At 40.2% G+C, this 14784-nt stretch overlaps 1 protein-coding gene across 1 annotated transcript in view; it reads left to right on the forward strand.

Annotated features, from left to right (window-relative positions):
- ZFYVE9 (zinc finger FYVE-type containing 9) overlaps window positions 1–14784 on the forward strand; it is a 104706-nt gene that overhangs the window by 61170 nt on the left and 28752 nt on the right. Inside the window, exons 5-8 of the mRNA XM_032768402.2 lie at window positions 4831–4930; window positions 11644–11820; window positions 12409–12578; window positions 13198–13321. Coding sequence (XP_032624293.1) covers window positions 4831–4930; window positions 11644–11820; window positions 12409–12578; window positions 13198–13321 — 571 coding nt within the window. The remainder of the gene's footprint in view (window positions 1–4830; window positions 4931–11643; window positions 11821–12408; window positions 12579–13197; window positions 13322–14784) is intronic.

The following is a 14784-nucleotide window of genomic DNA, read 5'->3' on the forward strand; positions in this document are numbered from 1 at the left end:
GATTCTCACCTTAAGATGATACAAGGAGGCTACAGATTGTTAAGGGGCAAGCTGCACTTGCTATACAGCTTGGAATCCCCAGATATTTCATTCACAGGCTAAAAATCCCTTTAGCCTGGGTCCAGCAGTTTCCCCAGTTCAGTCTTTTTTCCTCAAGTTTTTCCAGGGGTTTTTTTGTGTGGGGAGTGAAGATCAACAGATGATGTTGCTCTCTGCCTTATATAGCTTTTGCATATGATAGGAACCGTTTGTTTCAAAGCTGGGTTCCCTGACTGGTCTGTGGAAAAAACGCTGCCATTCCAAGATGGAATCTAGAGACAAGTTGTCACATCACATGTCTTTGTAGAGTCATAGTGGTCATTACTTGGAGGCTGTCTGTAGCGGTCTCAGGAAGGCTCCCCAGGTGGGAGATAAGCTTCTGTTGTTTTTTACTAATGGCTCATTGACCTTAATAGGCCCTTCCCCACCCAGCTATCTAGACTGAAAGCATCTTGTCCAGTGGGTGTTACCCAGATGTAACTACTTTTGAAATACAGATACATAGTTAGTATTCATAACTTCAGAAACAAAAATGATACATGCATACAAATAGGATAATCGTATTCAGCAAATCGTAACATTTTCTATGACATCTCACGTGACATATCTTGCATAAAATACATCATAACTATTTCATAATCATATATCACTGAAGAATATGGGGTGCAATGTCTCCATTGGATGATTCAAAATTAATTTTAAAAACACTAGGCTGGCAAACATTCATGAATTACTTTAAAAATAAGATGAAAATGGAACATTAATGCATTTTTAAAATAAACATATTAAAGTAAATTTGGTTCATTTAGGGTCCAGTCCAAAGCTCTCTGAAGTCAACTGACTCCTCTGGGCTTTGGATCAGATCTTTAGCTGCCAGAATAGCCCTGGGGAGCAGAATAACGAGAACAGAGGACCTAAAAGAGTCAAATTCAGCAAACATAGATTCATATCTGTCTGCTCCAGGAAGAAGATTTGCAGAAAACGTTAAGTGTCCCATATAGCTGTCTAGGTATGACATTTGTCTTTCTTAACAACTAAAATACATAACACTGAATCTGTTCTCCTGGCAATTGTCCAATTAAGTGAAAGGACTGTTTATCAAATTACCAGTTAAGTGGGTTGTGTTCACATTCATATTTTTGCATTTGTTCTATGTTCTCTTTATTTTGAGACTTGATGAAAAATTCTTCTCATGATAGTTCTGACTGGTTAAGCACCTCTTTTGGAATAAACACATACTCTTATTAATACAAATAATATTGAAATCCACCAATACTAGAATATGCAATAAATAATTAAAAATAAGTAATAAACAGTCACTATCTACTTGTAGGATATAGTTTAAATCCCTACATTTAGTGCATCTTTCAATTATTGATGTATTTAAATGCCCAATCCTCTTCCTACCAAAATCAATGAGAATTTTTAAACCATGTCAGTGGAAACAGGATAAAGCCTCTGACTGGTATTTGATTTTAGCCGTCACTTATTTAAAGGGTCACTGTCAAGTAGCTAGGCCATTCTTTAGTTTTTTGTGAATTTACCAAATTACTACAAGCTTTGGGGGTGTTTAAAGAAAACCAGCTATTCATTCTGCTTGAAACACAAGTTTTAGAAGTAGTATTGATGCCCTTTGGCCTCTCCTGTTCTCTGTCTGTGGCACACCGTCATTTAGTCTTCTGAAGGCTGTAATATTTTGGTCTAATTCTGGAAGTTGGGTTTGATGTGCTGTGGCTGTGTGGTATTTAGTGGCTTGTGATGTACAGGAGGCCAGAACAGAGGATCTGGTGGTCCCTTCTAGCCTTAAACTCTGAGACTAGTATGAGAAACAAAAAATGAAAATGACTGAAGGGTAAACAGAAATACATAGCTAAATAGACCGCATAAGGGACAAAAAATGTAGATTTTTTTAAATATTCAGTGTTGATAATCTAAGAGATTCTGAATCTGAATGGTAACACAACAGTTTCCCTTAAAACTAATCATAGTGGCCAAAAAGTCTTGAGATTAAAACCTGCATTTAAATATAGTTGGATAACACCTGGAGAAAGTGTTGATGTTTTAATTTGTATAGTAATTGACAAAATCAATGTGAGCCACTGAACATCAGGGGAGTGGGCCGAAATTAAATATGCATGTTTACCAAACTTTGTTTTAAACTTAAGAACCTGAAAAGTGATGATATATTTTAGGGGAAACTATTGATTTTAATTGTTTATATTTTGTATATGTAATTTCCATTGTCATCTGTAGTGGTCACGTGTAATATCCTTGTGTAGTAACAAGTGGAGTATTTGTATGTGACAGTTCTGTTCTGTAAACCAAACTAGTGATTCTCCTTGCACTAAGTAGTAAAACAAAAACAGACAGAAAAACTTGTAACTGCACTGTGTAAGCTTGTTGCATTTAGACAAGCTGCCATTTTCTGCTATTTGAAATACTAATTGCTTGACAGTTGCTTTCAAATATATATATATATATATTGCTGAAAAACATGAAAGCACACTTCACTTTCACCTTAAATATTGTTTATGTTTGATTGTAGTAGGTGGACTGCAGGTGTTGTATACAAAGTTAAAGATGCCAATGAGAACAGGTGTTAAAGTTTTGTCATTCTACTATTTATTTCTGTTTAATATTTAGATCATAGAAATCATTGTGCTTGAAAAGCTTTGTTAAATGCAGACTGTAATCTTCTTCACAGGGTCCTGAATTAGAGATTAATTAGTTTAGTCCTTTGGTCTGTGGTTGAGGACATTGCTTTTTCCATGTTCTGTAATTGTCCTCCTAGTTTAAATCTGAACTGAATTTTCCAGTGGATAGGCTTCCCTGAGAATTAAAATGAAGCAGAATATCTCAAAATAAATTACTTAGAAACCAGTGCTGGTAATATTGCTTTAAAAGCTGGTAAAGTATAGCTGACATAATTAGAAAAGGAAATGTTATAATTTACCCACCATTAGATGAGATCATCCAGGTGACAAAACTGTTATTCCAGCTCTCATCATTTGTATGCTAAAATCTTGTCTCAGGCTTGGGCTTCATTTCTACCTTACAAACTACAACAGAATTACAAGACCTGTTTACAAAATGTATGCCCCTCGTTACAATATGGCCAACATTTTTAGTGCACACTGAACCAACTCTGTCGTTTTAACTGGTCTAGGAGGTAGAAAGACACTGTTATGTTTAACTGTTGGAACAGAGTGCTTTGACTCACTTGTAGTATAGACTGGGCTTTGTATGTAGTTTTAAAATGTGCAAGATTTAAAAATGTTGCAGTTGGGATAGGAAAAAAGTATAGGATTACGTGAAGGTCTGTGAAGATTAAAAGAAAGATACACTGTTAATTATGCATATGAAAACCAAATAAAATTGAAACTACATTGGGTGGAAATCTAAAATTCCGACTTGACTGTCAGAGAGTTTACAGCATAGTGTCTGATGCATCTGAATTTCATATGCTTTAAGCTGTTTTTCTGCATGAAATGTGCACTCATCAGTGGCTTCATATGCCACCTGAACAAAAGCCCTAGGACACATAGGGGAAAACACTGACTTTTTATTTAAATGCACATTGTAAACCTTAAGATAGACTGGCCAGAATCTTCTCTGCACTGGAGAATTTGGGCATTACAGGCACCACTGCATTGCCACATTGTACCTCATGTCTCCATACAAATGTTTGTAATGGTGCACAAGCATTGCCATTGTTGCTACAATTTCACTTTCTTGTAGCATGCCTCCTGGGGTCACTGAGCTGTTAGTCCGGTGCAGGTGGAAAGTACTGGCAATGAAGCTGCAGCATTCCAGTTGGTCCTTCCAGCACAAGTCATGCAGTGTGTTCCCTTTTAGCAACCAGTGTTGTGTGGGATGGGTCTTGTACTCCTGATTACTTTCTTGTTGCAGCTTCAGTAATTTTGCACATATGAGTTCTCTTTTAAAAAATGCATGGCAGTGATCATAAGGCTTTTTCTTCTTTGAAAATATGTAACATTGATATTTAATTTTACAAAATTTATTGCTATTTTATATATTGAAAAATACTAATTTACACATTTTGGCTCTGTATCTAAGACTGGATTACTGTTCCCCCAAACCCTACTTTTGAGAAAGACATATGTTGGAACTGTGGGATAGGTACCCATATTGCATGGATACTGCAGGGATTGATAGGTGTACTATGTACCGACAGGTCTTAATAGGTAGCCAGGGTGGCTGGAGAGGAGACACTTTTATGGTGATTCATTTGGACTACTGAGAGTTACAACAATGCAGGTCTCAAGTTTAGAGACAAAATGGCTGTCCTTTCTTCTGAAATGTATTTTACAGAAACCCCCCTACATCTCCCCATACAGTTTTGGCTTTGATTTAAGTGACCAGAGAAACGGCCTGAACACTTTCCCAGTGTTGTGTTTTAAACATGATTCATTCTAGAGAGCTGTAAAGGTGGCCACTATTAATTCCCAATCCCGCAGTTCACTGAGGGATTACATATATGATTTTCCTGGTCCATTAGCCATTATCTCAAACCTGCATTTTTAAATTACTCCTGTGGGGAGTGTGTACATTTGTATCATTGCAGATAGTGCTTAGTCCAGTAGGATTAAATGAGACTAATACTAGGTCATTTGATCTTAATCAGTTTCACTGTGATGCTGTTGGAGGATTATTGGTAATTTCCTTTCTAATTTTGCTCCTTCTAATGTATTCAGTATCTGAATTAATCTATTTAAATTAGTCTTATCATGAAACATTGAGTAGTTCAATATGTTTTTTCTTTTGCCCCAGGTTTTCTGTGCAGCATGCTGTAGTCTGAAATGCAAGTTGGTGTACATGGACAGAAAAGAAGCCAGAGTGTGTGTAATCTGCCATTCAGTACTAATGAATGGTAAGTTGAAAGATAGGGACTAAATGCAAAGTTTTACTGGCTTTGTGTTTGTCAGTGGCTGCTGTATGCCTAGAGTATTGAAAACACTATATTCTTGCTGGCAAATATTTAAAAATGCAAAGGCTCTAGAGAAGTCAACTTGAAATCCTTGTGAGATTTGGGGACACTTGTACCACATGTAATTAGTGAAATCTAAAAAGCAGGTAAGGTTGCAGAAAGATTAAGAGTTTATTTGATAAAGCACCCTGCTTGGATTTCAGAAAAATTGTTTTGTATGGAGGAAAGTATGGAAGCTTGCTCTGCTTGTTTTCTTAACAAACAGCTGACTTGTTACCCTCTCATACATGAGACCAAAGGGAAGAAACCCACATTTTGTCCCTTTCTAGACTACATACTATAGGGAAATCATGAAAGTAATCTTAGTCCACAAGAGGATATTGCTTCATTTCCTATTAGCTGACCTATTAAATAACATCACTATTGTTAACTTCTTCGTGTCAGAGGAGGAGGCCTGGTCTAATGGACTGATTACAGGAACAACTCCTGAGGCACAGGTACAGCTAAATAACTCTTGTGTTCTGATCTTGGCTCCAGGCAAATTACGGGCAAAACATGAGCTTTGAGGGAGATGCTGGGACCAAAAGGGCTAATACAATCCTTGGATGTATAAACAGGACTATTGAATAGAAGTGGGGCAGTTTATATTACCTCTGTTTGTGACACTGGTGCTACTACAACTGGAATACTGTGTCCAGTTCTGGTATCCGCAATTCCAGAAGGATGTTGAAAAATTGGAGAGGTTTCAAAGAAGAGCCATGAAAACAATTAAAGGATTGGAAAATATTTCTTATAGTGATAGACTCAAGGAACTCAATCAAGTTTATCAAAAAAGAGGTTAAGGGGTAACTTAAGCACAGTCTAAAGATGTACATGGGAACACAAATTGAATAGTAGGCTCTTCACTCTAAGAGGCATGAGTGTAACAGGATCCAATGGCTGGAAGCTGAAGATAGCAAAATATAGACTAGAAATAAGATTCAGTTTTTCAACAGTGAGGGTGATTAACCACGGTAAAATGTTCCAAACAATTGTGGTGAATTCTTCATCACAACACATTTTAGAATCAAGATTGGTTTCTTAATTCCAAGGAGAGGGATAGCTTAGTGGTTTGAGCATTGGCCTGCTAAACCCAGGGTTGTGAGCTCAATCCTTGAGGGGGCCATTTAGGGATTTGGGGATTAATCCTGCTTTGAGCAGGAGGTTGGACTAGATGATCTCTTGAGGTCCCTTCTAACCCTAATAATCTATGATTCTAAAATAAATCCCATAGTTTAAACAGGAATTAATTTAGGGAAGTATTATGGCCTATGTTATCCAGGAAGACAGCCTGGATGATCACAGTGGTCCCATATGGCTTTATAATCTGTCAGTCTCTGAAATTACTTAGGCCAGGGTTTTCAGAAGTGTCCACTAATGTTGGGATGCCTTGATTTTTGTGTTCCCCATTGACAGTTCACCTTGATTTTTCAGAGGACCTGAATACACCTGGAAGTCCCATTGACTTCTGCTGGAGTTGTGAACGCTCAAGTGTGGCATTCAAAATTTTTGGGCAGCTTCCATAGCTATGAAATGGGAATAATTTTATCTATCTCAGAGGAGTGTTAAAGCTTAATTAATGTCTGTGAAGGAATTTGAAAAAATATAAAGTACTAAATAACATCTTCCACGAAAGGCTATAAGCAGCATGATAAGAAATTGTAGTTTACAGTAACTAGGAATTAAGATAGGCACAAATATGACATTGGTTATCGATGAATTATCAGACATGTAGATGAGCATGATATATTGGAGATGAGTCAATGTGGCTTTTTTAAAGGGAAATCGTGCCTTACAAATGTATTAGAATTCTTTGAGAGGGTCAGTAATTATGTGGACGAAGGGGTTCCGGTTGATATAGTGTACATGGATTTTCAGAAAGCCTTTGATAAGGTGCCACACCAAAAACTCTTAAGCAAAGTAAGCAGTCATGGGATAAGAGGGAAGGTCCTCTCATGGACCAGTAACTGGTTAAAAGATAGGAAACAAAGGGTAGGAATAAAGTGTTAGTTTTCACAGTGGAGAAAGGTAAATAACTGGGTCCCCTAAGGATCTGTACTGGGACCAGTGCTACTTAACATATTTATAAATGAGTTGGAAAAGGGGGTAACAGTGAGATTGCAAAGTTGGCAGACAATACAAAATTACTCAGGATTGTTAAGTCCAAAGCTAACTGTGAAGAGTTAAAAAGGGATCTCATAAAACTGTGTGACTGGGCAACAAAATGACAGATGAAATTCAGTGTTGATAAGTGCAAAGTAATGCACATTGGAAAACATAATCCCAACTATCCATACAAAGTGACGGGTTCTAAATTAGCTGTTACCACTTGTAGCTCCAGCCCCTGCTGTGCTGACAGTCACTCCGAGACCCTGGGTTTCAGTAACCACTGGTGCTGTTTATGAAAGGTTGTGCTTCCACCTCCTTTTCACCATACACAGCTTGGGGTCTAGTGTCTGCACACAGGAGGGAAGAGCTGTCGCTCCTGCCCGGCTTCCTTCCTCGTAGCCTTTTATACAGCCCCTGGCTAATTGGACAGGCAGCTGTCTCCCATTCACCAATTAGGTGCAAGTTTTCTCTAGCCAGCTGCAATTTACTTCTCTTATTGAGAACTGGTGTGACAGAAGGCTGAGTCAGCCATTCTTGCCCAGCACCCTGTCACACACGAACCCCTCTTTTCCAACTGCCAGGTTCGCCCATCCAAGTCCTCTTTGCCCCCTAGTGGGCGGGCCATATGGGGGAGTCCTCCCTCGTCTTTCTGGTGACCTGCCGGATCTTTCTTGTGAAGTTCAGCCATCCTCCACCCGCAGAAGCCACATTGCATGAGAAGTGGATGCTCCCATAGCTCTGCCACCACCCACAGGTCCTCTCACCAGTCACACCCCAAGGAGTGCCCCCCTTCCTTTTCTTCCTTTGCCTCTGACAGGAGTTCAGGGTTGATCCCAGCTTTCCCCTGGACACCCAGGACTTCAGGTTCCCAAAAACCCATCAAGCGGGGCCTGGGTCTCATCTTCCGGGGGTCCCCTTTACAGAGAATTCTGTTAGGCCCTTCGGCTCCGTTGAGGGCCATGGGGTTGGATGCTTCCTCTGTTCTTTCCTTCTCCCGTCCTTCCTGATTTGGGCTCGGTTGTCTAGGGGTGTTCTGCTTCAGAGATCTCTTCCCTCTTCCTCGAGGGGTCTTCCCCTTTTCCTACCATGGGCCTTCCTCCCCTGACCTGCTTTCCTCTTAGGCCGGGGTCCCAGTCGGTGCCCACCACCACTGGGTACGGCAGGCCCTCTACTACCCCAACCTGTTTCCAGCAGAACCTGTCTTGGACCTCAAGGGGCACCTGGGCCATTGGGCACTGCCTCTCATCCCCATGGATGCTCTCCAAATTCACTTTGGCATTGGGAATCATCCATTGTGGCTTCACCAGCCCTCTGATTACAATAGAGCAGGCTCAGGCTGTATCCACCAGACCCCGCTGGGGTCTCCTCCCCACCATCATGAGAATGGTGGACAGTTTCCGCCCCTTCCTCTACCCTCCAAAGTTGATCCACCCGCAAATCTCTGCAAAGCCACATGCCATGTCCAGGCAGTCCCCCATTTTATGTTTGGTTGCCTGGTCCCAATGGGAGCTCCCTGGTTGTTCTCCCGTTTTTTCTCCGGACCCTTCCTGGTCAGGGGTTGCCTGGATTTTCTCCCAATTTCTTCTTCCTTATATGGGTGTCTTCTTTCCTGGGGAAGTCTGCCTCTGCATACTCCTCCATCAGTTTTACGGCTGCCTCTACCGTACTGGATTGGTGTCTTTTCAGCCATATCCATATGTTCTTGGGGAGGCCATGTAAAAACTGTTCTAGGATGAGCACATCCATGATCTCCCCCTCTGTCTGGGCATCTGGTCTCAGCCATTGGATGGCCCAGTCCATTAACTACTGAGTGAACGCCCAGGGCTGCAAACCCCATGTCCACCTCGCTGCCTGGAACCTTGGCGGACAGCTCCACACGATCTAGGACAGCTGCCCTTACTGCGTCATAGCTCCTGGTCTGTTTCTCACTCAGGGTCATATAGGTCACTTGGGCTTCGCCGGCCAGGTAGGGGGCCAGCCACAGGGCCCAGGTTGTCTTCTCCTGTCCTGCCCCACAGGTCACCCAATGAAATTGTTAGGCAGCAGGTTTAAAACCAACATAAGGAAGTACTTCACACAGTGCAGTCAACCTGTGGAACTTGGTGCTAGGAGATGTTGTGAAGCCCAAAAGTATAATTGGGTTCAAAAAAGAATTATTTTAGATAATTTCCTGGAGGATAGGTCTAGCAATGGCTTTTAGCCAAGATGGTCAGGGATGCAGCCCCTGCTTTGGGTGTCCCTAAGCCTCTGACTGCCAGAAGCTGGGACAGAGGATGGATCAGTTGATAATTGCCTGGTTCTGTTAATTCCTGCTGAAGCATTTGGAACTGACCACTGTCAAAAGACAGGATACTGGGCTAGGTGGAGCATTGGTCTGACCCAGTAGAGCTGTTCTTATGACAAAGGTGCTGATAAATGTTACATTTTAGATAGAGAAATTAATACATTTCAGAATGTACCAAACAAGAACAATGAAGTATGCATGTGTTTGGCCAGAGACCGCTGGCACCATTTGATTATGAGTAGGATTTGTTTTTGTTTTGGAGAAGAGAGGAACCTGAAAATATTTTAGTTGAAACCAAATGTTCTTGTAAAGAGGTATAACAAAATTGATCATATTACAATGATTTCCTTTTAAAAGCTTTTCTGTCCTGTTGCCAGCACTGATACACATTAGTGGTAGACAATAGTGACATTACTGCTTGTTTTATTATAGGGAAAGCATTGCCTGTATACTTGCATGTATCTACTTCTGGGCCAACTTGTCATCTGTGTTTCTGTCCATCTGCAGTGCTTTGTAATGACGTTTTCCTTTTGCTAGTCAGTTGTCTGTCAGTTCATTTGACCAGATCTAATCTTACCTGATCCAGTCAGCTCCAGATTTTTGCAATTCAGGACAGTTCCAGACTTTTGTCATTCAGTGCATTTTGGGTTAGTCATTCTTTGCACTTGTATGGATTATACTTTAGATGTAGTTATTTCACTTGGTTGCTGAATTGGATTTTCATTTCGCTATTTTTTTTGTTTGATAGTGCTCATCCATAGACAGAGTATGTGCTTAATTACAGTGCCTGATGCCATCTTTGCCTGAGAAGGTGGTTCTAGTTGATAGTTATTTCTGAACTGACACAGGCTGTCATGAAGTGAAGGAGAGAAGATTCAACAAAACTGCTCTAGGTATCCCAAGAAGACAATCCTAAGGGTATCTGTTTCCTTTGTTTTAAGTCTTCCTCCTATATGTCCGGACTCTGTATTGACACTGATTGCTTTTTAAAAATCATTGAATCTGCCCCACCTCTCTCGTCAAATTGAAATATCTTAAAGGGCTCAAAATCCTTTCACTGGCTCTGCTTTGTGTTTATAAGTTGATGTAATAAAGAGCTATTTTTCTTTGATGTCCTATTTGCTTTTCTGTGGTTAAAGATGTTCATATGTAGCTTAGTTTATCTAGCACCTTGCATCCCAAAGGAGTCTAAAAGCTTCACAAATGGTTTTTTGAATACAGTATGTGATTGGTTTAGGTACCTGTGGCTGCTCTGGAGAGACGTCGGGTACCTTGTGTCAGAGGGGTAGCCGTGTTAGTCTGTATCCACAAAAATATCGAGGAGTCATCTTTAAGGTGCCACCAGATTCTTTGGGTACCTTGATGCATATGTGTTATTATTTGAATATATTTATTTGTAACACATTCGTTTATTTGAAGGGGTGGTGTGTTCTGCTGCAGGTGTGAATCGCATGGTTATCTTGTACAGCTGCACACCTTTTTATGTGCTTTTGCCTATATAGACAACCAAATAAATAGCTCAGTTGAGATCCAGCTCTGCAGAGTTCTCTGACTAAAAGAAGAGCTTGTTCTCTGACTGGCATTGTTGACTTAAAAGTGGTGTGTGTTATATTTAAACTAAAAATCATGTGGGTTTTTTTGGGTTGAGTTAAAGTTCAGGCCATGTCTTCAAAAATTCACAGCACACAAACTTCTTCATAGTTTGAAAAAAAAGGTGTCAAGGTAGACTGGTTTATTCTGGATATAAAAAAATACAGTGTACTGTACTCATTTGCAAAAGTAAATCTGATGCCCTGGTGTTGTGTAACCTAGATTGTAAAATCTTTGGAATAAAGAGTGAGGCTTTTGTCTCTCTGTAGAACACTATGTAACCCTATGGTAATGTATAAATAAAAATTGATTTTTCAGATCCTCTAAGGAGATGACAAAATGACAGACAAGGAACTAAGTGCCACTAATACCAAAATATATAGCTAACAATTTGGAATACACTTCCATGTGCGCTGAGGTTCTTATCACAAAACACCAATAGTCTTAACATGTATTTTGTTCTTTAGTCTCAATTTCACTGTGTAAGTCCTCTCTGTTTTTAATCAAAGTAAGAAGAGATTGCCTACGGTAGGTGGAAAAGCCCAGAGCTATTGGAGCTGTGAATTTAACCATCGTCGTGGAGTGTTGCGTACTTAGTTGTGCATTCATATTTCTTGTTTTCTGTTTGCTTTAGCTCAAGCCTGGGAGAACATGATGAGTGCCTCAAGCCAGAGTCCTAACCCTAACAATCCTGCTGAATACTGTTCTACTATCCCTCCCTTGCAGCAAGCTCAGGCCTCAGGAGCCCTGAGCTCTCCGCCTCCCACTGTGATGGTACCTGTGGGAGTTTTAAAGCACCCTGGAGCAGAAAGTAAGAAAAAACTTTCATTCTTTTTTCTAAACAAGCTTTGATTAATTTTTAATGTGAATCTCTGGTAACACACCCCTTTCAAACCTTGCAGCTAAGGACACTTGTCATGTTGTGGGTTGGGTCAAAGGGAAGGAGAAATGCAGACAGGAAATATATGTACAAATGTAATTTCCAAACACATGGAGATGATTGATCCTAATCATGCTGGCTGATATTTCTCTAAAGTACTTAGTGTGTAGGAATTATATCAGAGAGCCTTATATATGCAATAAAGTGTTTTTTTTCTTGTATTGATTAAGTAGATATGTCTTATTTTCTTAGTCTAGGGAATCTTGTACAGATACCATCTTACCACTTGTTCCTCCCATCTCTACTGTGTATTATAATACTATCAACCCACTGATCCTGGTGCCCTTCTGCCACCGTTTGAATTTGTATTCAATATTTGCCTAATACTGTTAATATGGATTCGTCACATCCCTGCTATCGTGGCTACTTTTTACATTAGAACTAAACCACTTCACTTTTCTTGTACGAAGCTTCCATTTCATGTTGCTGTGAGATTTTGAACTCTATTTTTCTCACTAGTGGCTCAGCCCAGAGAACAAAGACGTGTTTGGTTTGCTGATGGGATATTACCTAATGGAGAAGTTGCTGATGCAGCAAAATTGACAGTGGCTGGGACAACCCCTACAGGAACCCTAGCAGTGTCACATGATCCAACCAAGCCTGTGACCAACAGCAGTTTATCAGCAGAGGTGAGGAAACTTGTTCAGAACAGCATCGTCACGTTGTCCTGTATGGTACATTCAGTTCTATAGCAATTTAAGTGAGACTGATACGTGCAGTCTGTTGATTTAAGATTCTCTTTTAGTAATATGTATGGCTTATGTCCATGCTGATTTTGAGGTTTGCAGAGTGCCGAAGCTGGCTATATATTTTGGAATGAGCCGTTGAATTGCATATGCCATTATGCAGTAGCATTTTAGAGCTCTAATCCAGTATCAGGCCACTACTTTGCAAGGAGTTTTCCCAGCTTTGGGTATACAGCCTATCTGTATGCATAAAGGGCAGGGCTTAAATTCAGCTGGAGCTGTGGAGCTCCGGTAAATATTTTCAAACTCATCGGCAGAAGCTTGATGTAACCGAAGCTGCTTTGTTTCTGTTTTGTTTGTACATGTGTTTATAGAGAGAGGAGGTGCTGGGTCTGTCTTAGTCTGTGTCAGTGTCATGTACCAAGGGTTAACTGATAATTCTATAGAGTGGATATATCTCTTTCACCTCCATCTAGCAATCTAAGGATGAAGTCTACCCAGCTCTTGCTTTTTTTTTTTTTTTTTTAAATGCTGTCCTTTTTTTATTGTTTCCTTTTTGTAGACCGATAACACTTCTGGATTCTCAGGAAGTATAACTCAGGTTGGCAGTCCAGTTGGCAGTGCGATGAACCTGATCCCGGAAGATGGTCTTCCTCCAATTTTGATCTCTACTGGAGTAAAAGGAGGTGAGAGCAGTAGGGGTAAATGGACAGCTTTTTGTGGCAATTACTGGTGGTAGTTTAACAATTCAGGCTGCCACATATAGATAGAAAGTTGGATCCTGGATATAGCCTAAAGATATTAATGATGAATACTAATGTGTAGTTAACTTGGCACTAGATAGTGCTCACAGGCACCTGTAGAAAACATCGTTCTGACAATGAAATTACTATTAAAAGTAAAATACAAATAAAAAAAAATTGAGCCCAGAAGTATGTACTAATTTCCCCATTAATCAGACTGTGGGGGACATTCAGCTCAGAGATACGTTTTAATTAGTCATATAAATATTCATGTTTCCACTCTGTGAAATTTTCTTGGAACTTCTGCTTGGTTGAAGGTATCCCAAAATATATAATTTAATGAAATCATAAATACCATTGGTTATGATGAGACTTCTTGTGAGTACCTTAAGTGAACCAGGAAGTTCTTAGGAGAGCGTTAGCATGTATTAGTAGCCTTAACTCACTTCTCACTTCTTTTTTTGTCGTTCCCCTTTCAAATTTGTGGTTAGTTCAGCATATTTCTAATTAGACAGTAAATAACTTTATCTAGGATATTGTTAAAAAATAAGTAAGCATACTTACATTTTCAAAACCAGTCTGCCCCCATGCTGTATTAGCTATTCGTGAAGCTGCCTAATTATTGAACCTCCATAACAGAGAGAAACTAGTAACTTAGCTTTACTTGATTAAATTGCAGCATACTTTTCAGCACATGAACCAAATCTCACAAGCCCAACAATTTTACATAGATATCTTCAGTAAATCATACTTTGAGTATGCTTGAATTAATTCAAATGTCATTGTGCCTGGTTTGACTTACAACATTTTAATCAAGTGGACATTTAAATCAAATTTACAGATATTTCAAATATACTTTTCACATTAGTGAGATGAACTTTCTCTCAGGGGTGGTTCTAGGCATTTTGCCGCCCCAAGCATGGCAGGCAGGCTGCCTTCGGCGGCTTGCCTGCGGGAGGTCCCTGGTTCCGCGGATTCGGTGGCACGCCTGTGAGAGGTCCGCCAAAGTCACGGGACCAGCGGACCCTCCGCAGGCATGCCGCCGAAGGCAGCCTGCCTGACGCCCTCGCGGTGACTGGCAGAGCGCCCTCACGGCTTGCCGCCCCAGGCACGTGCTTAGCGTGCTGGTGCCTGGAGCTGCCCCTGCTTTCTCTCTAGATGTTTATAGGTGGCAGGATAACAAACACCCTTCCAAATTTCCCTTATTTCTTTATAAAGCCACATTGCTGACTTGTAGGCAGGAGCACAGATTACTTCAACAGTTTGGGTGTTTATATTTAAACACTCAGTTCATATGGATCTAATCAAAGAAAGTGTCTCTAGTTTGAGTATCTTACTGAATAAATTTGAGACACCGGATTTGAACCTTCTGTCCATTTTTTTTTTAAAATGTTCTTTCACATGAT

The sequence above is a fragment of the Chelonoidis abingdonii genome, chromosome 7 (assembly GCF_003597395.2).
Source record: "Chelonoidis abingdonii isolate Lonesome George chromosome 7, CheloAbing_2.0, whole genome shotgun sequence".
In the NCBI taxonomy this organism is placed as follows: domain Eukaryota; kingdom Metazoa; phylum Chordata; order Testudines; family Testudinidae; genus Chelonoidis; species Chelonoidis abingdonii.